This window comes from Phlebotomus argentipes, unplaced genomic scaffold (genome assembly GCF_947086385.1).
Source record: "Phlebotomus argentipes unplaced genomic scaffold, Phlebotomus argentipes genome assembly contig_32, whole genome shotgun sequence".
Classification (NCBI taxonomy): Eukaryota; Metazoa; Arthropoda; class Insecta; order Diptera; family Psychodidae; genus Phlebotomus; species Phlebotomus argentipes.
Window position 1 is genome coordinate 1,749,607 of NW_026776187.1, and position 27,543 is coordinate 1,777,149.

General features: G+C 40.8%; 6 protein-coding genes across 9 annotated transcripts; 3 read left to right on the forward strand and 3 right to left on the reverse strand.

Annotated features, from left to right (window-relative positions):
- Nucleotides 1–334: 334 nt before the first annotated feature.
- On the reverse strand, nt 335–7,227 carry LOC132264105 (uncharacterized). 4 transcript variants are annotated; one of them, XM_059764184.1, is made up of 7 exons: nt 6,726–7,227; nt 6,582–6,634; nt 3,119–4,252; nt 1,633–2,783; nt 1,279–1,570; nt 979–1,219; nt 335–920 (listed from the first exon to the last, which is right to left on the reverse strand). In XM_059764184.1, the coding sequence occupies exons 3-7, from the start codon at nt 3,639–3,641 to the stop codon at nt 806–808; spliced, it is 2,322 nt and encodes a 773-aa protein (XP_059620167.1). In that variant the 5' UTR covers nt 3,642–4,252; nt 6,582–6,634; nt 6,726–7,227; the 3' UTR covers nt 335–805. The 4 variants fall into 4 exon arrangements, with proteins under 4 accessions (XP_059620167.1, XP_059620166.1, XP_059620169.1 ...); XM_059764183.1 differs by lacking the exon at nt 6,582–6,634; XM_059764186.1 differs by lacking the exon at nt 6,582–6,634 and having other exon boundaries at nt 7,133–7,223.
- A 369-nt stretch (nt 7,228–7,596) lies between these two features.
- LOC132264138 (uncharacterized) lies at nt 7,597–12,058 on the reverse strand. The gene is made up of 5 exons (XM_059764230.1): nt 11,837–12,058; nt 11,426–11,745; nt 10,655–11,361; nt 9,845–10,294; nt 7,597–9,781 (listed from the first exon to the last, which is right to left on the reverse strand). Exons 2-5 carry the CDS (start codon nt 11,707–11,709, stop codon nt 9,651–9,653), a joined length of 1,572 nt encoding a protein of 523 aa, XP_059620213.1. The 5' UTR covers nt 11,710–11,745; nt 11,837–12,058; the 3' UTR covers nt 7,597–9,650.
- Nucleotides 12,059–17,589: 5,531 nt separating this feature from the next.
- LOC132264041 (uncharacterized) lies at nt 17,590–18,272 on the forward strand. Its single transcript, XM_059764093.1, has 2 exons — nt 17,590–17,938; nt 18,003–18,272. The coding sequence occupies exons 1-2, from the start codon at nt 17,721–17,723 to the stop codon at nt 18,100–18,102; spliced, it is 318 nt and encodes a 105-aa protein (XP_059620076.1). The 5' UTR covers nt 17,590–17,720; the 3' UTR covers nt 18,103–18,272.
- Nucleotides 18,273–19,578: 1,306 nt separating this feature from the next.
- Nucleotides 19,579–21,710, reverse strand: LOC132264163 (uncharacterized). The gene is made up of 2 exons (XM_059764264.1): nt 20,818–21,710; nt 19,579–20,494 (listed from the first exon to the last, which is right to left on the reverse strand). Exons 1-2 carry the CDS (start codon nt 20,836–20,838, stop codon nt 19,967–19,969), a joined length of 549 nt encoding a protein of 182 aa, XP_059620247.1. The 5' UTR covers nt 20,839–21,710; the 3' UTR covers nt 19,579–19,966.
- A 3,537-nt stretch (nt 21,711–25,247) lies between these two features.
- On the forward strand, nt 25,248–26,285 carry LOC132264089 (sarcoplasmic reticulum histidine-rich calcium-binding protein-like). The gene is made up of 3 exons (XM_059764156.1): nt 25,248–25,546; nt 25,613–26,120; nt 26,181–26,285. Exons 1-3 carry the CDS (start codon nt 25,532–25,534, stop codon nt 26,198–26,200), a joined length of 543 nt encoding a protein of 180 aa, XP_059620139.1. The 5' UTR covers nt 25,248–25,531; the 3' UTR covers nt 26,201–26,285.
- A 445-nt stretch (nt 26,286–26,730) lies between these two features.
- LOC132264090 (uncharacterized) lies at nt 26,731–27,417 on the forward strand. The gene is made up of 3 exons (XM_059764157.1): nt 26,731–26,863; nt 26,946–27,249; nt 27,315–27,417. The coding sequence occupies exons 1-3, from the start codon at nt 26,849–26,851 to the stop codon at nt 27,332–27,334; spliced, it is 339 nt and encodes a 112-aa protein (XP_059620140.1). The 5' UTR covers nt 26,731–26,848; the 3' UTR covers nt 27,335–27,417.
- Nucleotides 27,418–27,543: the final 126 nt, after the last annotated feature.

Here is a 27,543-nt window from a genome sequence, read left to right on the forward strand (position 1 = left end):
CTTCTCTCCACTGAAGAGAGATTTTTAATGTGATTTTATTTCAAAGGATATATAATTTTAAATCTGTTACCAAATTGGTTTTCTTTTATTTGGAGGAATTTTGGGTGAAGAATTTTTTTTTAAATAAATGAAACAATAAAATAAGGATTTTGTTTCCTATGATGAAAAAGACCCCCAATTTCATTCACAAGTTAATCATAAATTTAAATATGGAAAAGTATATTTAAAAGAATATTTTATGTAAAATTTTGTGTAATAAAATTTAATCAATGCACTTTACTCTTCTGTTTCTCAATTCGTGCAATCGTCGAGAGTGGAAATCCAGTTGTAGTGAAAGACAGATTGTTTTTAGAGAAAAGATATCATTTTAATAGATTTTCAAGACTTTAACATTTCGACTAATACTCTATAGAAATCGATGTATTTTGTTCTCTGTCTAAGCTTTACAATTTGATTGTTCTACATTTCTATAAGGATTGTTTAAAAGCTAAAAATCTTTATAGACATAACAACGTTTAATGATGTTCAGTCTCTCGTAGAAAAAGGTTTATCACGTTTTTGTACGAATTCCTCAAAATATTTCGAAAATATTCATCCTCTGAATGGATAGATTTATGCTATATTAGTAAATTTGTGTGTATAAACATTATGTATTGATCTAAAGAGTGGTGATTTTGTGCTGTTTCCTTGCAAACATTTTTTTTTCTTTCAACTCCAACAAGAACGACGGCAGTGAAGTAGATGAGTTATCATGTGACTTTGATTGCGAAATTCGTGTGCGATAAATTCTCATGTTCACTGGGGATTAGTGATTGCTGTAGTTCTCCTCATCTTCTTGGTCCACGAGGATGCCAGTCACGTAGGCCAGAGCACCGGAAACGGCGATAAAGAATCCCGCCGCGTAGAACGAATCATCCCATCTGGAAGATATTGATTAATGAGCTTTTCATTGCGGCGCCAGTGCGTGGGCGGCGTTACCTCAGCGTCCAGTCGTAAATTGCACCTGCCAAGGGTGGTCCGATCAGACTTCCCACGCCTTGCACCAGCAACACGAGACCGTAGGCGCACGTGAACTCGTCCAAGTCCACGAGGCGCACGAGGATGATGGGTGTGAAGGAGAAGCAGCTAGCGAACGTGATGCCGAAGAGCACCGCCAGTGCTATGAGGGCAGCGTAGTTGTCTCCGACGACGGGCATGAGGCAGACAGAGGATCCGCACACTGAAAGAGAGCGTCATCAGAGTCTCAAGAATCACGTGCAAGAGAACAACAACACTCACGGACGAGGCAGAAAGCGTAGGCTTTGTTCACATTGAGCCAGGGTTGATCGCCAACCCAGCCGAGGAAAACCATCCCGAGTGTGTTGAAAATGCCAATCACGGCAATCAGATTGGCGGCATCTTCCTCAGGAAAGTTGTATTTCTTCAGGTGTTCCGTGATGTAGAAGTACGGGATGATGAACCAGATGAAGAGGAAGAACGACGAGAGATTGAATATGAAGAACTTGGGATCTTTGAAGAGGGAGAAGTCGAATATTGACTTTATGATGTCCACGAAGCTGTCATACCAAGTCTGGAGGAGGAAAATGAATTGATTAAACCTCGTTCTGACCATCGTCCATGCTAAATACTCACCTCATCCTCTTCTTTTGCGAGTGTAGTCATTGAATTCCTGTATATATTGGGGCACGAAGATGCCCTTAAGCGGTAGCGATGCGTGTTCAGCAGAGCGCCACGGTAGTGAATGGAATTCCGGTGCACTCTCATGTTCCGGTAGAAGTTGGATGTTCGCATATGAGGAAATACTCTGGGATCTACGTGTCTCTTCTTGCCCTGACTGCGAATCCCTTTCGGCTTCGTCACTGTTAACAGAGGAATTCCTGAGCTCACTGTCACCACTTCAGGCTTCGCTGGCTCCACTTTCTTGGTCTCCACCTCGAAGACGGCATCCAATGATGTGCCGCGAAGACTCCTTCGGTGGTTGTTCACATCCGTGACGGAATTGGTGGACATCAGGTTCTCATCAAGCGACAATCGGCTGGAGTTCATCTTCTCAATAGCCCAAGGAATCCTCGAGGAATTAAAGTCTTCCAGGGAGTAATTTGCATCCAACAAGGACAACTTTTCCGACTCATTCAGAGTCTCCATGCTGGCAATGTGCTTGTCCTTCTTCTCAGGTCGTCCACCCAACAATTCACTGTCTATCGACGGATCTCTGTCGGTCTTCCTCAGAGATCTTCTGCTCCCGAATTTGATGCTTCCTTCCATGTCGGAGTCCTTCGGATCCAGATACGTCGGCAGGACGATTTCACTCAAGTACTTCTTCCCCGAGACCATTTCCTCCGCCAGAGCCACATGCTGATTCGCCTCGGTGTTGTAATTGGTCATAAGTGTGTCCAGGACATCCTCTCTGGGCGTCCCTGTCTCCAGCAATTTCTTAATCTCATCCAGAGCCACGCTGGAGTTGTTGTTGGACGCGGATTCGCTGAGGCTCTCGAGGCGATTCTCCTCAATGAGCCAGTCTGGGTCCCTCATGAGGCATCCGCAGACGCAGATGTTGAAGAGTGTCCCTGCCAGGATGAGAGTGGCTCCTCGCCAGCCGAATGTCTCGATGAGCCACTGTGTGAATGGGGCGTAGATGAAGGTGCCCAGGCCAGTTCCCGACGCGCCAATGCCAGTGGCAAAAGTCCTTCTCTTGTCGAACCAGAAGGCGATCGACACCACGGCTGTGACATAGCCAATGCCCAGTCCCAGGCCAGCGATTATCCCAAACGTGAGGTAGAGACCTGAAAGAGAAATATTGCTTGCTTAGCTAATCAATAAATGGAATTTCCCCGAAATTATGCTTCCTCGAAACCTTGCATAAGCCTTGTTATTCGGCGCTGAACAGGAAATTTGACTGTAAAAATCCTCTAATAAAAATCCTTCATAGCTTATAGTTTATGAGTTCATGCAATGCATTTCATATTAAGCAAATTAAAGGGAAGTTATTATTTTAATACACACGATTTTTCTCTCACTAAGAACTGAAGAACACTCAGAGAAAATTGCGTGATTTCATTTTGCGCTAATCTTGCCTGAATTTAAAATCATCTGGATGCACACTTAGCCGCCTTATTACCTTCAATGGAATCGCAGACGGAGGCCAGGACGAAGCCCAGCCCGGATATAAGTCCCCCGATGATGGTCATCTTGCGGCAGCCGTACTTGTCCACGAGGTTGGACATGATAGGGCCGCAGAGGAGTGGCACAGCCAGGAACAGGGACCCCACCCACGCCGTCTTGGACGGCGAAGAGTCCCGGAAGTACGTCAGCAGCTCGGTGTAGATGAGCCCAAAGGAGAAGGACACTCCGTCGGAGATGAGAGACACCATCAGGCTCGCGAACACCACCACCCATCCGAATCCTCCGTCGGGAATCGCCGGCTTGCGCTTCTGCTCTCCCGAGGAGGCGATGGAGTCGTCAGTGTCCGTGGACGTGAGGCGTCGGCGTCGCTTGGGGGTGGCGCCGCTGCTGTCTGAGACATCGCAGAAGGTCACCTCGTTGGGACTGAGCAGGCTCGAGCGGATGAGGGCGAGCTGGTCCTTGGCAATGCCATTCTTCTGCGGCGCTTCCACGTTTGTTGTGAGACTCGGGGAGTCCATTGACGCGCAAGATCCTCACCACACTGACCCAATCTTGGCACCTGTCCAGGCAGTCGCAGACGCGACACGGAATTGCGCACTTTATTTGCAAAAAATTCCCAGGTGACTTCCTGACTTCCGCACGCTAAAAACAGCCCCAGGACAACAATTCCCGGGCGCGATCGCACTCGCCGCAAGTCCTGGTGGAGCTCCGCAATTGCTGTGCGCGTCTCGCAGGGGCGCAATCAAAACACTAGTGCACGCAACGGGGAATACTGACAATGTCGCGGATCCGATCGCGCGAGAGACGTTTTAGTTGTCGACAGCCAAGAAGCCTCCCCTTAGCTCACCACATTGATTGTGCCTATTTCTGAGGCGTGGGTCTCTGGCTGAGTAGCGAAAGCAGTAGAGTTTAACTGATTCATACCATCCAATCGTCTTATTCATTAATGACCGGCCTCCGGCTTCCACTCCAAAGAATACTCTTCAACCTTCTCCCTCTCAGTTTAATTGCTATTTTCTGCACTTTCGGCGAACTATGCGCGCTCTCACATTTTAGGCCACCCAGAGCTCCACTTCTTCAGCTCATTGTCGCGCTCCACTTTCCGTGGCGCCAGAAATCTGGAAGAAAGCTACAGAGAAAAAAACACGTCAGGATTTTTGACTTCAGCAAACACCGACAGACAGAACACTGGCTGCTGAGCGATAAGGGTGCAGGGCAATAATTTTTAATCAGTTTCCGCGATAAGTATTCATATTGCTCAATTCACCAACTGATTTCTTCGCACTTAACGCGCACTCGTCACCTGAAGAAAGGAGGAGAAGCACGTTCTGCAAACTCAACATAATAATCATTGCTTTATCAGCAGAAATGAGAAGACAAAACACTCTCAAATACACGTTCGATGAGGCATAATGATTATACTACATTTCTATCGAGTCATCGCAATATTTTCTCTCAATAATAACGTCTTTGTCTGCTTGTAATACTCAATCTTGTTAAACAATGCTGGCAGAGAATTGTGAGTAATAAATTAAATTTCGCACAAGCCTGGCATTGAGACATTGACCGCAGTTTAGCCATATTTCGTGTTATTCAATGAGTTGAAAAATAATAAGAAAATTACCCTAGATTTTATGCATAGAACTTTAAGGTAAAATTCTCAATTCAAGCGACAACACATTAAGTAACCTCATTAATTAGTTGACATATATATTGTGTAATTGTAACGATTTGCACTTTTGCAGGCAAACCTGTTGATTCTTCCACACATTTATCACAATCAAATGCAAGCAAACCTTCAACTTTCGTCAGACATTTAAATACATTTCTGGAAAAATCGATTTTTGCGTGTGAAAAATGTCACATTTGCCACAATTTCAATGAAAAAGTGGGACACTGGAATTAATGAGTGTACTTAATTCAGGGTTCTGTGAGGAATTTTTGCTCCATTCCATTTGAATCAACTCGCAGAGCTTCTAATTGGGTGAGATTGAAAGTGAAGCTGTTGAATTGGAATATACTGAGTATTCAGCAATGTTGATAAAGCCTTCAATGTGCAACGTGATATCTCACAATTTCCCACCAAGAATTGAATTTCACAGATATAATTTGTATGCAAATGACTCTCGAGAAGTCAATTATCTCACACTGGAGTTCTTGCATTCATTAGAATCATTTGCAAATGCTCCACCGTGAGCCTCTCAAGAGAGATTCCAAGTGTCTTTCGGCATTGCGTAAGTGAGAATACGCAAAGAGGGTGAGAGAGAGAGAGTCGTAAGTTAATTGGAAAGGCAGATTTATTACTCTCCTAATTGAATAGTGTGTATTTATGGCTTCTTCAATGAAAGTGTTGGAAAACTATTCAATTAATTTCATTGGATTCATGCTCTTGGATAAATTCTGTTGCCAGGCCATTATTAGATGTCCGAAGAGTCGTTCTGTGTGTGTGTGTGTTCGAGAGGAAAAAGTACACAAAAAATATTGATTTTCGTCCACGAAATGAGATTCATAAAGTGATAGGCGGATTTTTATTAATAGCCACACACAAAAAAAGTGACAACATATTGTGAGATATGACGAGTTATACATAATATCAGAACAAATTCGTCTGCTTGCCATCCAGGCAATTTCAGCAAATCACTCGAGGAGTCTCTTGAGAGCGAAAGTTTGGCCTTCATTGCGGGCTTTCCTTACGCAAACCCATAAAGTTCAAGAATTAAACTCCAACACACTATTAATTACGAAACATTTTGCCATAAAGAGTAATTTTTGCTTAATATGATTAAAGCTGCATTAAACTTCTTTTCAGCTTGTCACATATTTTACATTCCATTAAATTTACACATTCACCGAATCAGGTGAAAAACAAGCAAATCAAACACCGTTTTTTTTCACGTAATTCAGACACTTGAAAAAGTTAAACAATTTTGTGTCGACAAGTCACTTTTTCATTACAATTCGACATTCATGAGTCACGGAATTGAGTAAAATGAGCTATTTTGGTATCACAAATTCCTATGCATGAAATTACTGTAAAGTTGAAATTGAAAGTGGAAAATCATGCCAAACAATGAAGTTAGACAAAAATTAAAAACTTTTTTGCCATCGCACAACATCTCAAAAAGTGTGTTTGTGTGTGTTTGAGAAAACAGGCCAAAGCGCCTCGATATGCAAATTTTAATGCAAAAGACAGACCTTTCCTGCGGTCGCGTGATATAAATAGACCCAGAAGATTTTGCACAGAGAGTGAAGAAAAAAAATAACATTTCAAGGTAAATGATCGCGCGCAAGACAACTTTCTGCCATACGTGCGTAGAGAGTTTAAGCGTGTGTCTCTAGGAGAGCTTCGTGTAATTTCTGTGAAATGGTGGTTTATTTTCTGAAGAAAATAAGTGTGGGTGAAGAAAATTTTTGTGAATAAAAAAACATATTTGATGTTCCATTTAGCTTATTTGCACCTCCAGAGATTTTCATCATCGGCCGGCGATTTGGCGCCAGCATTGGCACGTTTCTATGCAGAAAAGCCGCATGAAGAGCCCGAGATTTGATTGAGAAAATACAGGGATTAGCGTTAGTAATTGGGTGGACTTTCTTGGGATTACCTGGACTTCCTCAGCTGATAGCAATGTGTGTTAATTTGGTCGATGAAACATGGACTTTTTGGCACTTTTCGTGGCTTTTCCACCCACTGACACCACGCTATGATCCGAGTGGAAATAAATCGATTGGAAAGTGTGTGCGTGAAATGTTCCACTTGATGGCACGCGAATGCTTCAGGAAAACCACTAAAATCTCACTCGCATTCACGCATTTCTCCTGAAGAGGCCGGAAAATTGCCTTATGTAAGAATCGTGCGGCTCTTTTCGGACCCAGAGAATGCCCACTGATTACGCACTGTGACAAAAATGCTAATTATATGATAAGGCGCGCGCCTTATCGGAAATCAATGGCTCGGGTAAGACACTAGCAAGACACTGCAGTGGTATCATGGAGTCGACGGAAAGATTACTTTATCTGCCTCGTGAATTTCTTTGCTAGGGAAAATGTGGGCCCACGAGGAGGAGCAGAAGCTAATTGACAAACTATCTAGAAGCGGGTTCGACAGCGACTGAGTTGATTTTGGCTCTGCGAGACAAACTCGCGCGCCGCATGTCAGAATGAAGTTTTGTCCCCATTGGAGCGACAGAGACGATGAGAGAGCCCCAAAAGCACACAGGGTGACACAGAGGCGCTCCAGAGTGAGGAAAAAAAGCGCAGAGTATCGCATTTGTGGGGAAATTCACACTCTACGCGCGCTGAGTGAATCGATTAATTGGCCGCTCATTGATGAAAAAGCTCAGCGGAGGGGAAACTGCATTCGCGGGCTGATTGCAATGAAGAAAATGAGCGGCAGACCGACAATTTTCCACGGCGATCGCGCGTCGTTCTTGTTTAGAGTTCAATGAATTAAAAGCCAAATATATAGTGTTTATTGCACAGAAATTTTAATGATGTTCATTTTATGTGATCTCCTCTTGTAAGAGTAATGAATATACTTTTTTGCTTGAATATTAAATTACACATAGATTCCATTAGCTATAATCCTTTTTACGATAATTCATTATATCTTTCCATTTTATCATCATCTTTTTTTCTTTAATCTATAAGAAGTTTATGTAATGTTATTGTAAAAGTTTTTATAAATTCGCGCAAAATTATGGCCACAAAATTAATCATCGCATTTTATTTTTACCATTTTAAGTGAAGTTATAATTAGCAAAGATATGATTTCTTCAAATTCACATTTTTCCTCCGCATTTCGTAACGTCAACAGGATTTTTGCCTTCATCTTTTCATCTCAAAAATTCATTTATGTTTTATAACAATAAGAAAAACAATGGCAACCGTTTTTTGTGCTTTGATCCTCTTTTAGTTTGTCAATCGAATTCCATTTAATACTGCTAATTGAGCACTTTGTGCATAATAATTTGATGTGATTGCCATTCTTAAAATCAATCATTTTGTACGATTTACTCAATTAAATAATCCATTTCATAAGTCAATAATAAATTATTAAATAAAGGGGAAAAAATTTAACTTGCTTAAAAAACAAAAGAAAAAAAACTCAGGCGGGATTTTAAAAAATTTGTGTCATTTTTCTGTTCATTTTTGCGAAATATTGCAGTCTTCGAACTTTACATTAGAAGTTAATATTTGTTGCATTATGTTACCTTTTTTATTCTACTTTACCATTAATGTTAGCTTTAGGTCAAATTATAGAGAGAATATTATAATGTAGGTTTTTTTCTTCCTTCTTAGAGTATTGCAACACTGTTTTATATTCGTTTTATCTTTCTCTTTTACCTATTATTACAATTATTTCTGAATATTGGATTATTTTTATAAACGCGAATCGTCTGCTGCATCTTCAGCACGCAATGTAACATAAAAAAAAAAGATATAAAGCATTGTAGAGAGCCAACGGAACATTTGAGAGATTAGAAAAATTCATAAAACACGCATAAATATTGCTGCATAGTGTTAAATTCTAGTTACAATATCAAAATTCTTCATTTTCCTAACAAATTTTCTCCTTATTAGAATCAAAACGCCACAATTGAATAAAAAAAAGAATAAAGAAATATTATGTCAAAATAAAAATTTTTGGAGATTCATTCTTATTTTTCTTAATTCCGAATTTTAAATCATTAGTGTTCTTTTCCATTTCTTTTCTTCTTCTTTTTTTGTTATCACAGATAAAATGCCAATTTCTTTTTTTTCCACAATATTTTTTAACCTACATTTTCCATCGTCTTCATGTCTTTAAAACACATCATTAACAATTTGTCAATCTCATTCATTTTCATTTGATTTACTTTTGTCTTCAAATAATTGCCTTGAAAAGATTCAAGATAAATAAAAATAAATTCATTGTTTTTCTTTTGCTTTTAGCCATCATAACCGAGTAAATACAAAAAAAAATCTCTTGACTAGACATAATGTGATGACAGAATAAATTTCAATCAATAAAATAAAAATATAAATATCCTTTTTATAGCCTCACAGAAAGATTATAGAGAGTAGATAAAATAAAATAAAAACAGATTCGATAAACATGGCATTGTAAATAAAAAGATATGCTTTTTCACCATCATATTCCAATGAATAAAATCTCACGTTAATATTTCTACTTGCTTTCATTTGTTTGAAAAATTATTGAGATTTTCCTTCAATCTTCATTTTCCTTTTACAAGAAATGAAACATGTTTTTATACTTCTTCTATTAATAGTGTAGTTGAGAAACTCTTAAACTAATATTCCTTCGTTTTTCCTTTTCACACTCTTCACTCTCTCTCTCTCTCTCTCTCTCTTATCTCAGTTTTACACTTAAAAGAAACTTCCTGCTAGCAAATATTAATTTGAAAGATAAACAAGGTTTTTCTAATTTTTATGTAAAAACGTCTCGTGTGAAGTATTTCTTTCTTAGTTATACTATAGAACTTCAAGCTTCTTAGATTCGTCAAATTGTTCGAGAAAGAGGAACTCGTTTAGCTTTCGTAGTTGCCAAGATCTGGCTCACGTCGATGGCGATCTTCGCTCTTCCACGAGCTCACCGGGATGTGCGGAGCTGGCAAGCAATTGCGCAAGGACACCACCAACTGAATGGTGTCAATGAGGGCTGCAAAGACAGGCAAAATCATCCTCCAATTCCTCATCGCACACACCAGCACTCTCTACTCACTCTTCTGCAGACTCTCGCTCTGCTTCCCGTACGGCTTGCACATGGACGGCCGAATGAAGGTCTTCATCCTCGCCATGTTCCTCATGAGCTCCGCGAAGGCGCGCACGATCTTCTCCTGGCCCATCGCCAGGCCATCGCGGCCCTCCTGATTGGCCCAGGCGCCGTTGTGGAGCGCCAGCAGGTCCTTGTTGGACGTCAGCGTCTCCAGGCAGTCCAGATTCGTGCGCAGAAAGTCCTTGTGCACCTGCTGACTGTGATCCATTCCGCCAGACGATTGCTGATTCTGCGATTGCGGCGGCAGCGGTGGCGGCAGGTGATTCTGACCGCCTGTGGACATATTGAGCACTTGCTGACCCATCAAATTCCCACCACTTGCGCCAACGGCGTTGCTCGACATCATACCTAGGAATTTATTATCAGCACTCACATTACTTCGCCTCTTCGAGGAGTCTTAAGGACACATTATGTTATGACGAAGACGAGGCGCGAAATAAAACAGAACATAGAAAGAAAAAGAAGAACACTTGATAGTAAATAAAATCACAAAATAAAATACATTCTTAGTAAACAAAATACTATGCAATTTGTGAAATCACTGTGCGCATTTGCAGAGTGTGTTTTGTCATGGTGCAATTCTGTGGTTGCGCGCATGTTAATCTGCCACATTTCTCGTTTTACAGCCTTTTCATCGGCGCCAAAATAACTCCTATATGTGTGATACACCCACCAAATTTATATTGCCGACCGCAAACTGAGTGATTTTGCCATCAGTCAGTCAGCATCGTCGGATTGAGCAATGCGAATACTCACTCGGGACATTGATGGAACTGCTGCCGCTCACTGCAGGCACATTGGATGGCGGCGGGCAGATATTCGCCGTCAGCTGTTGCTGGGTTGTCTCGTAGTGCTTCTTGTCCAGCTGCTGCAGGACGCGCTGCTTCTCCAGTGGCGTCATGTTGCCGAACTTCTCCAGCGACTGATGCGCTATGGCACGATTTTGCTGCTGAATGATGGCTGCTGTGATCTGTGATTGACTCTGCTTGGCGTGCTTCGCAGCCGCGGCCGCAGCCTGCGCCACTGCGCTCTGTGCTCCACTATTGGCCCCAACGACACCCTTGTCCATGCCGGGCATGTCCGTCGTCCCGCTGGCCGCGCCTGTGCTGGCCATTTGGGACATGTGCGTGAGAAAGTCCGGATTCATGCCGGGTCCGGAGAACTGCTGGTCGATGAACGGCGACCCCAGGTGGTTCTTGTAGAAGCGACACGCCGGATTGGGGCACGATTGCACCACTTCCACGATGAACTCCTTCTCCATGCCGAAGTTCTCGCGGCCGATCGTGTACGAATCCATCACAGCCCGCACGGTGGCCTCGAGGCTGAGATGGAGGCCATGGGGTCCCGACATGTGTTTAAGCATCACCGCATTTGCAAAATGCTCGAAAGGAAGCACGATTTTGCCGGACTCGCGTAGCACCAAGCGTCCCTGGGAGTCCAGAGCCAGTCGATTCGCCAGGACCCTGCGGAGAGGGAAAAGGTTAGAGACTCACAAGCCTGGCGGCAAATTCCCGGACCGGGACTCACTGCAGATAGGCAGCGTTTGGCAAGAGAGCGCTGTCTTTGAGCTCAGAGAAGCACTGAAGCAGCTCCACGCTGGGATTCCAACCCTTGTTCTGCAAGTACAGCTGCAGCAGCATGTACAGCTTCTCCGTGACGTATCCCGCGCCCGCTCCCACGGACTGATCCTGCCCCTGGCCGCCGCTGTGGTTGGGATTCATCCCAGACGGATTGCCCACCATGTTTCCGGAAGTGCCGCCGCCCGGCTTGCTATTGGACAGGGCCGCCTTCATTGTCTCAGCCAAATCCATCTTGTAGATATCCAAAAATGACCTCTTTGAGGGATCCTGCACGGAAAACACGTGTTCAATGCCCCCAAAAGCCACATTTTCCACCAGAATTCTGGGTGCTTCGGGGAGTAAATAAAAATTGATTTACCAGAATGGCGTTTGAGTGGAAAAAGGCCTCCCCAGACACCGTCGCAATTTTACTCGGCTCTTCTTATCCTAAATCACATATTGACACACTTTTCACTATCACCAATTGATTAGCAATTAACACAGGTGCCGTTTTGTGGGGTAATTCAGTGAGAAAAGTGGATTTCTCTACCAATTTTCAGCACTTTTTTCCACACTTTTACTTTGTAGCCTCACAAGCTCCGAGTTTACTTTTTTTCTCTCTCGATTCAACTTTAGTACTAAAGGTGGTTGTCTCAGCTAAGGATTCTTATTTAGTCAATTTATTTATCTTTACAGCTTTGATTACTACGGAATTGTACAGAATGCGTACGAATGTCTTATATAATTTGGAATTGTGTGTAAAACATTGCAAGGAGCAGAAAATCTTACCTTGGATACATCAGTTTTGGAGCTAAAATTCAAATGTATCTAATTTTAGTACACGACTTATCCGAATGTCATATAAGAAAACAGTTGAGAACAGAATAGTTCACGTGAATGTGTTGGTGACAAAATTTTTCCTATTTTACAGTGGTTGGCGATGAAATAGGTTCACTTATGTGTTTATTCAGTCTCTATCTTACTTCAATTCATGACTGAGGAATTATTTTATTCCAAAATATTGCAATAACTTGTGATCAAGCTTGTGATTGTCAGTTAATTGAATAAGCTTGTTTCATTCATTCCGCACCCTCTTAATAAACTATTAATTTTGATTAGCAGGTCAATAAAGAAGTTATTAATGAAATACGTTTTCGTCAACGCTCAATCATCGCTTGCTCGTGGACTTGGGCTCAGTTTGTCGAAAATGAGCTTCGTAGAAGCGCATTCGAAGATATTCAATATTTTCGCCTTCATGGGAATCTGTCCTTTCGTTATGAAGAAGGGAAGAATTTGCCAAAATCGCTACACAGTGACTGCAATAGTTTGCCGATTTGTTTTTCCTAATCTCTTCCTTATTATTCTGGACATTTGCACACCAAGTGTTTCTACAATAGATATTCCTTGGTCTGTGACTTTGGTGTCATTCGCTATTGGAATGTTGAACTTAATTCTCACCCACAATGTAATTTCCGTTGCTTTCCTGTTAAACACAAGAAGATATGTTAAACCTGTTGAGATCATTGTCAAGTTTGACGAATATGTTCAAAGGAATATGGATATAAAAGTGAATTGTTTTAAAGTGCGGAGAAATTGGTGGATAGAATTCATTTTAAAATTTATCATCTACATTCTTCTACTGATTATGTCTTTTCAAGACCTTCTTAATAAAGACGCGTTTGAAATTTACTCTCTTCTATACATTCATTTCACCAGTCTAACCATATTTTACCACTCTTTCTATCTTAGATTCCTGAATAACATTCAGAACAACTACGTAAAAGCCGTCTTGGAATTCTTGCGAATGACTATGAATTTTAAGGAAGAAATACTGTTTGATGAACAAATACAAATTTTCTTTCAATTTGTCAAGTTTCTCAAGTCTATCGGCAGTAATTTGGGCATAAATTTCGCTGTAATTATTGAGTTTCATTTCATTTATCTCTTGATGATTGGTCACATGATAATTTTAGTGTCAGTTTTGCTTCAGGGCATGGGTTGGGTTTTCTTCATACTTCTTTGCTTACCATTTTCTATTTATCTCACTGATTTGGTGCTTTTACTCGATTCTTCTCACAGAGCTCAAGAAAATGTAAGATTTCATGGAGATATAAAATTTTTCCATTTTATAATACATGTTTGAATCTTGAAGGTTAATCAATTGAAGAAAGCATGTCTCAAAAACTATGCAACTATTAATTTCACTCATCCGCGAAATGATATTATGTACCTGAAATTCTTGCGAACGAACATCAAATTGGCTACAATTGGAACAGCAAATCTGGACAGAAAATTACTCTTTAAGGTTGTTGTTTATTTAAAATTAATTAACATACTTTAAAAGTACCATGAAAAATACACATCTTTCGAATTTCAGATTTTGTGTGCAGTTTTATCTAATGTTCTTATCATGATGCAATTCAATATGCTAGAGATCCAACGAACTCTAATGGATGGAAATTATTATAATAACTACAATGATTGAAGCTGAGGCTGCAATGATCTACAGAAACAGTGTAAATCTACTTTCGGAGATAAATTACAATTTTCCTAACACATTTTTACTGCCGTTTCGTAATAATTAATCTTGATTAGCAGGTCAGTCAACATATCATAAATAATTAATAAGTTTCCATGAACACAGCGAGGGCTTGTACTGCTTAATTGTCCAGTTGATTGAAAATGGGCTTTTTGGAAGTCCACGGGAAAGTCCTCAATATCTTCGCCTTCTTCGGAATTTGTCCTTTTGTTGTGTACAATGGAAAACTTATCTATAATCGCATTACAATTGCGTTCATTGCGATCAGATATGCGTGTGTAAATGGATGCCTTCTACTCGTAAACTTGTTGTTGGCTGAAGTTGATACTGATGAAAATCCATTGCACAATTGGTCATGGTCAGTGAATTACTTGACAGTTATTATCACACTCGGAAATTTGGCTTTGTGCTACACTATAATTTCCATAGTTTTCTTTATAAAACCATCGCGATATTTGAAGCCTGTGCAGCTTTTTATTGAATTGGATGAGTTAATTCAAAGCTATTTATGTGGAAAAGGAAGTGTTAAATTCAATCGAAATCTCTTCTTCTTCTATTTGGAATTATCTGTGAAAGTTCTTGTCTACGCTTATATCGCTGTTCTTACTATCGAGGGTGCTTCAGTCATGAACACCATAGAATTCTGCTTTGTATTCTATCTTCACACTGCCAGTATCGCAATTTTTTTCAATTCACAATATTTGAGACATCTTTGTAACATTCTGAGCGTTTACGCTAAAACAGTTCAAAGATTTTCTATCGGGAACAAGGAAATTCACCATCAAATAGATATAATCAATCATTATGTGAGAATTCTAAAATCCTTTGGGAATAATTTGGGTATCATCTTTTTGGTAATCACAGAATTTCACATGATATTCCTATTCACGGTTGGTCACACTTTTGCTTATCAAAATATCTTGCTTTCACTCAATCAATCCTCTCATTTTATTTACTTGGGAGTCGCGATTCCAATTGTGATTTATCTTGGCGATCTTATCTATCTCTACAACGCATCTCATAAATTCGTACAGCACGTAAGTTTCCTAAATTAGATTTAAATATTTTATTCTAATTCATGCAATGATGTCTCTCTGGAGGTCAATGAAATCAAAGATGTTTGTCTGAAGAACTATGCGAAAACGTTGCGCCAGAAGAAGTTCAACCAAATCTTGTACCTCAAGTTTTATCGATACGACATCCAATTGAAGGCATTTGAGATGACTAATATAAATAGAGAACTACTATACAAGGTAAATGTGATGCAATTGAAGGGATATTCATTCTATCATAATTTTTATATTTCTGTAGACTTTAAGTGCAATCATTTCATTCGTCGTTATATTTCTGCAATTCAGTATGCTGGAAATGGAATTTCAGTCACAATCTGAATAAGAACAACACAACAAGATTTAAAATGATTGTACAAAATTAGATGCTCACCAGGCGCTAAATCTGTACAGCTGTATAACAGGTTTCTTACATTTAAAGAGACTCATAAGAGAATATTCAAAAGATATTTATTTACAACGTATGTTATGCAATTAAAGTTATGCGAAGTTGGGATGTTTGAATCATATCAATAAATATTTGTTCAAAGCGCAGTGAGAGATCATCTGATGAGTTGTAATACACATTAGAAAATCCCTGAGACAGTTCGTGACTAATGCTGACTTACTTGTTGCATCTTCTTCGCGATAATTTGTCATGTGCACAAGAGAGTGGAAGTGCATCCACTGTTTTGCGCCACACGTTCCTAAAACCCACAATTTGCAATTGAATTTCCGCGAAGAACTTTGATCATCTATCCAGAAAAATCCATGAGAACATCTTTACACATCTGCTCGATAAATGGATATTTATCGCGTTGTGACTAGAATTGTTTATCAGCCATTTAAATTATCATGTCGCAATATTTGGAGCCAAATATTTGGAGCCAAATATTTGGGAGCAGCATTTTATCACTCGTGTCCAGGAACTCAATGTTTCTCCACCCTCCAAAAATCACCACCACACAATGTCTTCTGGAATCAGGCGAAAATGGTTGATATTTATTGTGCTCAATTATCATGATGGTAAGTTGAATAGCACAGGAGTGTTAATTTTCGAGTGTATGATCCACAAAAGCGTGCTAAAAACGTTTTATTTCAATTCAATAAAATGCGATTTGATCTTTGAATTCCAGTTCATCAAAGACATAATCTTCTAATGTGAATTGCAGCCGGAGAAATATTCCTAAGAGATTAAATTCGAGCATGAAATGAAAAACTTTGAAGTATGATTTTATCATTCTAGAACAGACAAAATGTAATCGATTTCCCTGGAAGACGAAGAGTGTGTCTCTATTTTAATGAGCAAACAGTTTTTGAAGAAAGAAAAAACGCCGCTGAGTAGAAAACATAAAAAATACTACGGAGAACCCGGCAAAAAACACTTGTGGCTAAATTATTTCACTTTATTAACTTTTAGCACACATTCTACTCTCGGCCAATTAACACAATTAGTTTTACAAGCATTTTTCGGCTTGGGAACATGATTGTCTCATTCTGAGACGTGCTTCTAGAAGCATTAGCTGGCAATTTGGGTGGTTTTAGGGCAAATGCTTAGGTTGAGAACCTTGTCCCACAAATTAATATTATATTTGTGGTCAAATGATTGGCACTTATCGATTTTCTCTTCGCATTTTTCCATGACAGTGAATGTCAATATTTTCCTGGTCAATCAACGAGATCGTACATCTTTGATCATGACAATTGAACCTTCCGCAATTGCGCATTTCTTGTGCTAAATTCCCCTCAAAATACGCCAAATTATCGATCATGCGAGAAGAGTGACTATCGAACGATGCCGTCATTTTCACCTTTTTTATCGATGTAATTCGTGCACTTCTCACGAGGCTATAATTCAATATTTTCCGTGTGAAAAATAATATTTACGATGATCGAGAGTTCAATTGAGATCATCGAATTTATTTTCGGTGATTATTTGTTCAATTGCAAATTCTCGTTGCTTCTTCTGATGCGATGGTTTCTAGAAATTCCCACACGAGTTGACGATAAGGTGGTCTCCTGGAAGTGGAAAAATGCGCTAATTTGTCAGAGTGTTTGAGGAGGGGCGACAGAATTGAGTGGCGAGTGCAGATCCCGCGATCCAGTGCGATCCGGACAGATAGTTGGAGTGAGAAAAAATGGTACTGGAGAGAGAATACGACGGAGAATGAGTAATGCTGATGAATTAAGTAAAGAGGCATGGGATTGTCCACAGCGTGTGGCTGCCCAGAGCGAGCGGATCGAGGATCGCGAGGGGTTAGATGATTGGCCAAATGAGATCAAGTCACATGTGCGATGGCTGCTCGATGAATCCTCCGCATAGTGCCGTGTAGACCAATCCAATTAGCGAGCCATCTATAATCGCCCGAGACACTGCCAGGGGAATCGCGATCTCTCGAATGTCAGGGTTGTTATTGTTGCACTGTGTTTTTCAACTCACGCCTCCTCCGTGGCTCGCCATGCTTCTTGTGACTTTGTTTATTCAGCCACTTAAGATCGCCGGCGATCGAGTATAAAAGCACCGGGGAGGCTTCCTTGTGGCACATTCAGTCTCAGAACGATCCAATCGTGAGAACAAATTGCGATCACTGATTCTACCCAAGCATAAAGTGTGTGAAATCTTGAGTGAAGAGATTCTTGTGTTTTGAGAGAGAATCCCTGAAATTTTTGTGAAAATGCGGAACTTTGTGATACTGACCTTCTTCATTGTAACTGCCACGACTGTGTCTGCTTTCTACGTACCAAACGAGAGCCTCTCCGATGATCCGGGAACAGGCGACGTACTGGATCCCGAACTCGATCCAGAGACTCAGTTCAACGATGGCGATCAGCTGATCCTCGTCCGGAATAAGCGAGCGAGATTTGACTCCTTCTACGGCGCATCCGTTGATAGGTACTTCAACTCTCTCTCCTCCATCACCTTAAGCCGAGAGACTAACAATTCTTTTATCCCACAGTGGCGAATCCCGCAATCAGCTCTACTATCAACCACTGTTCCGGTACCGCCAGACCAAGAAGAAGCGCAGGCGTCTCTTTGTCCCAAATCTCTGGGGTTAAGTTCGCCATCACACTTCTGAGCATCTCAGAGGATCACCTGTGCAGTCGAAGAAGATCAATGCAAATCACCTGATCATGGAGCGTGGAATGTGATAACATTTATCCATTATATATTAAGAAAATCTATTTATACCAAGAAAGCACTTGTTAATAAAACACAATATTTTTCTAAAAAAAAAACCTCAAGACTTTCACTCTGTGAGAAATTTCTCTCAACGAAATTGTGGCACTTCTTCTCACGCTTTAGGAACAGTATAATTCAATTACTTCCTAATCACGATGCGACAGTTGGAAGCAACCATTGAAAATATTATTCATGTTCAAATAAATTGATGAAAATTAAATTATTATTCTAGTAATTTCTTGTCTAGAGAGTTTGTTTGGAGAGAAATTTTTGAGTGTTTCTTCATCATAATATTTATACAAAATATCAACGGATATATGTAGGCAGTGAATTACCTACTTAGAAATAATACATATATGTGCTTTTCACAATGCAACGTAAAATATTCGTGACAGAAAGAGAGGTTCATCAACTTCGTTGCAAAGAACTTGATACTGCGCCTTTAAAATTGAGAATTCAGCGAGATTATTTTGAATTTAATTAAATCTTTATTAATTATATACACAATAATTCAACACACTCTTGAAATCTTACGAGAATGAAAATAATTTTGGATATAAATCCCAAAATCGTCGTTATAGACTTAGAGACGATCGAGTTTCAAATTTCTGGTTAAAATTGGCGACTTGTCGTCTACACAAATGAATGATGCGATCAGAATATATTTAAAATTAGATATTACACAACAGAAGGGTCAATTAATGCTATTTATACCTTAATCAGTCTAAAAGACATTCACTAATCTGTCTTTTATTTCCGTGATAGGCTGAAATAGAATTTGAGAAAAAGACACAGGCAAAGAGCGACCATAAAAGGAAATTTAAAAATTAAAGCTGATGTGATAAATATTTGATTTTTCAATTTACTGAGTCACCTCATTCGTTCTAATATCTTTTAATTTGCTGCAAATTAGCCGTGACAATATTTTTGGCTGTGGCCTTTCGTTCATTCAGTACACATTCGTTAAATGTCTTCCAAAGTCCGATCGAATGGCGCCTGAGTGCAGGCCATAAATATTTACACAGTGCTAAGATGGAAGAAGCAAAATATTGACGCATTATCATATTTTTCTCACTCATTTTCATGATCTCTTCAATGAGGATTCATCTGTTGAAGATCAAATAACAAAGCGAGGGATTTATCACTTTTCCTGTGAATTTTCACATGTAAAATGAGCAATAAATCTAAGCTATTTATCACATAACGCATGCCGATGGATTTATGAATAATAATTCATAAATCCATTATTGACTTATCCAAGACTCACTATTTGTGGGACATGATCAACTCAGTGTCCCACACTATGTTTTTGAATACGCTCGTCGCTGCCATTCAAGAAAACTCACAAAAAATACTCTTTTGTAACATTAAATTTATTTTTTACCATTTAAACCTATCTCTTTTGCTACAATAATAATAATACAAAAACGTGCTACACACTAATTAAATAGATTTGCATCGTAAGCAACTAATTGGAAGACAGCAAAAGAGTAAGGAGACTAATCAAGAGACACTCATCAAAAATGAATGGAGATCATCACTAAAGAGCAACTCCGTACGAATTGCATCACATAACGATTTTTGTCATCAACAACTCTTAAGCCCAATGTTAAAGTGATTAGCATTGAGATGTGAGAAAACGGCATTAAATTTCAACATGACTTTGAACTTGGTCTCCTTAGGAGGTTTGGACTGGTTGCTTTTTGGTGGCTCAACTTCTGGGGCAAGGACTCTCGCGGATCACCACTTCTGGTAGGGGAACTTCTGGCCGTACTGGTAGGGTGCATAGTAGGGATTGTACTGCTGGTAGATCTTGTTGTTGTACACGATGAAGTGACTCGTGTTGGCAGGAACGATCACGGAGGGTTTGGAACTGGATGAGGAGCTCTGGGAAGCCTGTGGCTTCTGCTGCTGCTGCTTCTTTCGCTGATCCTTGATCTTCTGCCGCCTCACTTGCTGCTGCCGATACACGAAGAGTGGCCTGAAGATGATGGCCCTCTTCTCCCGCACGTGATCGTCGACCACCTCCTCAGAAATGTCCCTCACTTGCTCCACATTCGAAGCCTGGGCGTCCAGAGTGAGTGGCTTCTTGGAATGATCATGTCCATATAACTTGTTGATGAAATCTACGTACTCCGCAGACTGGATGGGCTTCGTGAGTGGTGATTCGGCAGTTGGGAAGAATTCGGGCGTCAATTCGACTGGCAAACTCGGAGGTGCACATTGGCAAGTGGCGCAAAAGACCAACACGAAGAAAAATAAAATGAGCTGGAATAAAAAAGAAATCCACGTCAGTTGTGGAGGGAAAAATTTATTTCACTTCTACTGGGAAACAAAAATTGAAATTTTCACAGAAATGTTTAGAATTCCAGTAAAATTGTGAACTCATGGTGCAAATATTCTTCTAATAGCATTCAATTAGCAAGGCGAAAAAAATTTCACGACTATTTGCACTGAAATGTAAACAAACAGCGGAAATATTCCACTAAATTCGATCGACCGAAAATCATGATCATGGCACTTTTTGATTATCACCCACTGAACCATGTGGAAAATTTGCACAGTCAATAAAATGTTGGGAAAAATCTCACTTTGCTGCTCGAGCTATCCATCCTCTTATTCACAACTGGAATGTCTTGAAAAACTATGAGATTGTCGCTGGAGATCCTTCACTTTGCGCGCCAACGGTTGAACTGATCAGGATGAACTTCGGTGACCATCTTTTATACAGTATTTCGCGAGCGGCAAATCTGCTGGATTTTCACACTTTTTTTGTCACCCAGCATCTCAACACACTCACTTCTCCACTATTGGTGACAAATTTCTGCCAATTGCCATTGTTCACACAGCAGAAGATCTGTGATACACGAATGATAACACATTTTTCGCGCTGTTAAGTTTGCATGAGTTGGAAAGTATACACACACTTTTCGCAGGTATTAATTGATCAATTTTATGCGTCTTATTTTTTGTGTGCTTTCTTCGCCATGACTCAACACACTGGCGGCCTTTGTGGTTATTTTTGGACCACAATTTGTAGAACAATACTTATTAAATTACTTTATTTCTGTAAAAGCTGTAAAACAATTAGCGGTGGGACAATATACTGTTTTGCAAAAAAATTTGCACGTGGAGATTTTCGGAGGGTGATCCCAAAATTACTCGCTTCAATATGGTGAATTCAGATCAAAATTCGTCAAATACAAAATGCATGGAATACTTATGTCCAGTCCTTTCCCCATATTAATTAACATGATTAACACTGTGATTGGGATTAATTAATTCTGGCCGCTGCTCAAATCATTTCCAGTATGGACCATACTATTGTTTTCTTCTGACCAACTATGCCGATGAAGTGGAACTTTGGAAGTCTCTCATGCTTATCGATAATGAGTCAAGGCTCGAGGAAGTCGCGCGGTTGTGCCAAAAATGTGGGTCACTCTCTATGTGACCACCTGAGGCACTTTCAAAACTCCTCTCACGCGTCCGCTCAAGAGCATCCACTTTCGATCTGACTTTGCACGCTCGGATAGGATTCGATAAGCCTATGATAATGAACCTGGGCAATTGAGGCGCATTAGAAGTAGAGTGATAAGGTCTTGGGGTGCGGATTTCCCGATGAAGCACCGCTGAGTCACCTTTTGTCTTTCACCCTACTTGCAAACTTTGAAAAATAAAATCTAGACTTGATAATTGACTTGAGAGGAATTTTACTCACGCCGTCTTCTTGTAAGAATCTCAACTGCTTGCGTAATTTCCTGAATGAATAATTTAAGCTCATTCACACGCAAATGAGTTGATGGAAGATTTTGAGATTTTTCCACCTGCTTTCCTCCTTATTTGGTCTTCTAAAGGCCATACTTTCACTGCGATCACTTGAGCACTTCTGCAGACAAACACGGTTGGATGTGCAAAATTTTGTGGCCCAAAATCACACATTGCGTTATTATTTGGAATTAGAGATATAGAGTTCACCCTGAAATTTAACCCAAAAAAAAGAACTGACAAACGAAATTACCAAAGATGAGCCCATAATTCTTGAATCAACATTTTTTGAAGCCACCGCGCACGTTTACGTAAATTAATTTAGGCACATCTTTTGTGCATTATTTAATGTCTCTTCCCACAGAATTGTGTGCATCATTGTTAAATTAGTATTACCAATTAGCACGTCAATTTGCGTGGCGGAAAATGAATTTTATAATATATGGAGAGAATATTGAACCATCATGTCACTGATCGTGGAGTCAAACAGAAACATTGGCAATTCTTCACAGTTCAGCATCGCCGGTTCTCTGAGATGTTTGTCGAGACTTTCGTGAGGATGCCAAGGTGAAATGTCAAGCTGGATGGTTTCATCACATAAAACGCGTTTGTGATTTGGATTATGATAATTTTATGCTTCCTAGCAATCATTTAACATTGTAGCAAATATTTGCTGGATTCTCTGATGGATAAAGGTTGATTAGATCCACTGAAACTGAAGAATGTGTGATCTATTTAATTTCAAACAAGTTTTAAGTCACATGATTGATGATATTTAAAGTCTTTGCTGCTCTCCCTCATTCAAATTAGCGCTTCGCGTAGAATAGCTCAATGGCTACATTTCACATTTCTAAGCCGCTTGTATTCCTCACATTTATATATTCATAGGTAATACGACATTACTATTGATCAATGCAAACGGCACAGTGAATGAAAATGTTAAGGCCAAGAAACTCTGTTCAGGATATTGGCAAATTTCACTGAATTGTGCCGCATTTCTTGGCCAACCTTATCAAATTCTTCGGTGATGTTTGAAAGCGAGTTTTCTGCGTAAATCTGCAATACCCCGAGGGATAGCTGCGCTCGAGTATGGCAGATATTTCAGTCATTTCTTCCCACCTGCCCATTTCTCCGAGGAGGATCCGCAGAGAGTACTTAAATGGGTTGAACGGGTGATCGCATCCATTAGTTTACTTTTGATGGTCGACGAGTGAAATTTTGTGTCTGTGAATCAAGTGCATCACCAGATATTTGACCCATTGGATTCCTTTGGATAAAGTGCAAAGTTCTTCGCCAGAATGAACGCCAAGCAGTGGCTCGTTTGTGGGGTAATGCGGGCACAACGAGGAATGTGTTGTTGATGAGGATCATCATTTTGAGGTGTTCTTTGCTTCCAGTTGCTCATCACAGTGCTAACTCACGATGTGGCCGAGGGCCTATCTCACTTTGTCTTCGCGAAGAAGCTCATCGACATCCAGAAGCCCGTGGTGAAGGCCAAAATAAAGGCAGCTCACGAGACCAAGGAATTGCTTCATGAGAAGGTTGCAGATGCAGCCGTCACAGGATTGGCGGCGGTAGGAATCCATTAGTTCCCTCAAATATATTGTGGTCTTAATTCTTGCTCTTCCCTCAGGCGGCTTTAGTGAAGAAGAAAGCATTAGCAGTGGCTGCAGCGCCCGTAGTTCTCGCCAAGGTTCTCAAAGCCAAGCTCGCGGCCAAGCTGCTGGCTAAGAAGCTGAAGAAGTTCAAGGGAAAGCTCCCCCACCCAGTGGCAGCGCCACACCCACCGCCGGTGAACTTCTTCCTCCGGCCTCAGTTCGCTCAGCTCGCTCCTGTTCTTCCTGTTGCTCCTCTTGCTCCCGTGGAGGAAGTCGTGGAGGAAGTTGTGGTGCCGGAGCCACAAGAGTTCACATACGTGGAAAACGGAAGTGTACCAGTTCCCAGAGGATTTGTGGAGAATGCCCTGCAGAGTCTTGGAAATGCAGTGCCAATTCTTCATCCCATCACTGATCGCATGAGCAGACCATTCGCCTACATCAGAAACGCCCTGACTCCGGCAGTTCTTCCTCCTCCAACTGAAGTCGTTGCGCCTGCTGCGCCTCCACCTCCTCAGCCACTTTTCCAGTAAGCTCAGTTAAGAGATATTTGGTGACACATTCATTAACCCATCGATGTTTTCCAGCTTCCTTCCGCAACTGCCACCTCATCTGATCCCGCAGATCCCACAGTACACGCACGTGGAAACATCCGTGCCTACGGGAGAAGTTGGAGTTGTTGGCGTGGAGCACGAGGTTTACCACGAAGATGCGCCTCTGCCTGTTCTGCCACCCGTGGAACAGGAAGTCCACGTGGAGGTGCCTCACGAGACATACGGCGTCCCCCAGAGTCTCCCACATAATCAATCCTTCGACGCGCAGCATTTCAGGCCCATCACCAGCTACGGCGCCCCCGTGGAGCGCTCCTAAACGCCCTGTCCAGTAGTTTACATCTTCAGTTCCTTCACATGATGAGGAGTGTGCATTGTATGGGTCAGCCTCTCGCCGCTTTCACTCTAAAAATCCCTCCCGGAATTCCAGAAAGTGCTTGTGAAATAAAAGAAACTCTCTCTCTCCCGAATTTTGTTGTTTTCTCTCAAAACTTTCACTCTCGTCACTCCATGGAATTCAACCTTTCGGAATTGAATGACCATTAAAAGCCCCCAAATTAAAATCACTCTTTCAGCACGAGAAATATGCTAAAATTTTAATGAGAGCATTTTCACGATCGTAATTCAGGAAACGGGGAAAATCCCGTAAGTAAGCGTATTAATTCATCATCCAAAAGAAAAAAGTCCAAATAGAACTTTTAAAATAGTTTCATACGTAATTAAGCAATTTACGTCAAGATAAAATTATGGCCAAACTGCAATTCGCGCTACTCCCAAGCTTAATTGGCTCGTGAAATGAATGACACTATTTGGATCCGAAAAACAGACTGACTAGGAAAATATTCCACTGGAAAAACCCATGCACTTATTATATAAATCTATCATATTCATTTGTGAATGTTTGGAAAAATAATTGTATCATATTTGAGGTCAATTCTTATCAGTGTATATTGGAAATAATTACTGCAAATCTCTCATAATTCTTTCCGGGAGCCGATTTCTTACGAGATAAGAGTCACAATAATAAACCTGTTAAGAAATTTGACTGTGTTGAAGATGAATTGTAAGATGGAAAGTCCCGAAATTGACAAAGTTTTTGCACGTTTCCCAAGACAAAATGTATTTTTCATTCACAACCCCGAATCCAAATAGTGAATCATGTTTATAAATAAGTGAAAAAAAATTAACGAACATCAGGAAATGTGTGAATTTGTGTAATCAAAAGAGGTGTGCAAAATGTTCATAGAGTTCTTGTTAATTCACATTAAGTTGGACGGCATGAGGAGATTCCGGACAGTATAAAAGCCAGAATCTTGGCGAGTATCTCAACAGAAGTGTAAGTCACTCCTATACTTGAATATCCAGTACAAGTCAAGTGCAAACAAACTACCAAAATGACCAAGTTCTTGGTAAGTTTTCAATAAGACGTGCTGAATATTGATTACAGTGTTTAATAATTCGCTCTTCCGCTCTAGTTCGTGTCAATCTTTGCCATTATGGTGGCGTACTCTTTGGCTCTTGATCACTACGATCATGGCCATGGATACTTCGCTCAGGCTGACGACAAACCCCAGGGAAAGCCGGCGCCGGCGGCTTCATTCAGGGCTGACGGACATGGTCACTTCGCGCCGGACCATCACCACGATGACCATAGATATTTCGCTCAGGCTGACGACAAACCCAAAACCAAGCCGGCGCCGGCGGCTTCATTCAGGGCTGACGGACATGGCCACTTCGCGCCGGACCATCACCACGATGACCATAGATATTTCGCTCAGGCTGACGACAAACCCAAAACCAAGCCGGCGGCTTCATTCCGGTCTGACGGACATGGCCACTTCGCGCCGGACCATCATCACGATGGACACAGATATTTCGCCCAGGCTGACGACAAACCCCAGGGAAAGCCGGCGTCACCGTCTTCATTCCGGTCTGACGGACATGACGACCACCGTTCTCTTCATCCTGATCATCATGATTATGGTAAGTTTTCCAACATTAACTATACATACAAGGAATTTATTGTATATCTTGCGTTTTCAGGACACCCAAAACACTACTAAAGTTTGAGAAAGGGTTCCATTCCGTGATCCAGATCTTTTCTTGCCCAGATGATGACGAATATGTATATAACCGTTCTTGCGCTACTCGCTGTGAAAAGCACGAGAGCGGGAAGGTGACGGACATTTAGAAACAGTTTGAAATAAACTTGCATCATTGAATATTTAGACTTTTCTTTAGAGTTCTTACCTATTCTGCATTGCTGCTGACTTATCTCTCGATTGATGATGAATAACAGCAAATCTTTCACATATTCCTCTTCCCAGACGCGAATATGTGCAATAACAAGCATGTTGTGATGAATTGTGAGATGAAAAGAGTCCCGAAAATAATGAAGAGTTCCCCGTTATTTATTTTGGCGCGCAAAACTCATGTCGAAGTCTCTTTTTATTCCACAACCTCAATCCAATCATTTAATGTTTTGTAAATAAAAAATGCACGAGCCAGATAGTGAATGAATTCGTGATAATCAAAACACAGTATGCGAGATGTACATAAGGTTCTTATCAACGCACATTAAGTTGAGCGACATGATGAAACCGCGGACAGTATAAAAGCAGAATCTTTGGCGAATATCTCAGCTAAAGTATAAGTCACTCCGTTACTGTGAAACCCTTGAGCAGTTCTTAAACTACAAACAGTCACTCGAAATGGCTAAATTTGTGGTGAGTGTCGGAGAAGTTATGTGAAATTGTGAAAATGATGAGTGTTTATTCAATTGAAATTCTGTTTCTATTCCTCGTCAAGTTCGTGACCATCTTTGCCGCCCTGGTGGCGTTCTCCTTCGCTCATCCTTACGGATCCTTTGAGCACGGACACGGGCATCAGAGCCATGGTGGCCACGGTGGCCATGGAGGACATCATGATCAGCACAGAGGACATCACGACCAGCACGGAGGATTCGGAGGATCGCATGGACAATCGCACGGTTTCAATCAGGGACACGGAGGACATGGAGGACACGACGGTCACTCACGCGGTTTCGGAAACTCTCACGACAATCACGGTCATGGAGGACACGGTGGACACAGTCACGGAGGCTATGATCAGGGTAGGCTCTTTGTTAGGGCGCAAAGAACATAATGAGATAAATCATTGTAATTTCTCTCATTTCAGGACATAATACTCGATACTAAAGGCTGAGAATTGATTGTATTCTTCGATCAAAATTTGTCTTTTTGGCCACATAAAAACAAAAATACATGTGTATGAGTTGAAATTATGGTCTTTCACTTGATTTTTAACCCTCATTCATTCCTCAAATTCCGGTTAATAGACACTCTCATTATTTATTTTGATAACAGTGCGTGATATTAAGCTATAATGGAATTCTTGCGACGTTGAA

Coding starts and splice junctions, on each gene's coding strand:
- LOC132264105 (XM_059764183.1), bottom strand. CDS start 3,641: ATGGACTCCCCGAGTCTCACAACAAACGTGGAAGCGCCGCAGAAGAAT. Junction 1,571..1,632: donor TCGCAAAAGAAGAGGATGAG/GTGAGTATTTAG, acceptor TTCCTCCTCCAG/ACTTGGTATGACAGCTTCGT. Junction 1,220..1,278: donor CTACGCTTTCTGCCTCGTCC/GTGAGTGTTGTT, acceptor GCTCTCTTTCAG/TGTGCGGATCCTCTGTCTGC.
- LOC132264138 (XM_059764230.1), bottom strand. CDS start 11,709: ATGGATTTGGCTGAGACAATGAAGGCGGCCCTGTCCAATAGCAAGCCG. Junction 10,295..10,654: donor CAGTTCCATCAATGTCCCGA/GTGAGTATTCGC, acceptor TGTGTCCTTAAG/ACTCCTCGAAGAGGCGAAGT. Junction 9,782..9,844: donor GAGCGAGAGTCTGCAGAAGA/GTGAGTAGAGAG, acceptor CTGTCTTTGCAG/CCCTCATTGACACCATTCAG.
- LOC132264041 (XM_059764093.1), top strand. CDS start 17,721: ATGCGGAACTTTGTGATACTGACCTTCTTCATTGTAACTGCCACGACT. Junction 17,939..18,002: donor TACGGCGCATCCGTTGATAG/GTACTTCAACTC, acceptor TTTATCCCACAG/TGGCGAATCCCGCAATCAGC.
- LOC132264163 (XM_059764264.1), bottom strand. CDS start 20,838: ATGGATAGCTCGAGCAGCAAA. Junction 20,495..20,817: donor TGGATAGCTCGAGCAGCAAA/GTGAGATTTTTC, acceptor TTTTTATTCCAG/CTCATTTTATTTTTCTTCGT.
- LOC132264089 (XM_059764156.1), top strand. Junction 26,121..26,180: donor TCCTGATCATCATGATTATG/GTAAGTTTTCCA, acceptor TTGCGTTTTCAG/GACACCCAAAACACTACTAA.
- LOC132264090 (XM_059764157.1), top strand. Junction 27,250..27,314: donor TCACGGAGGCTATGATCAGG/GTAGGCTCTTTG, acceptor CTCTCATTTCAG/GACATAATACTCGATACTAA.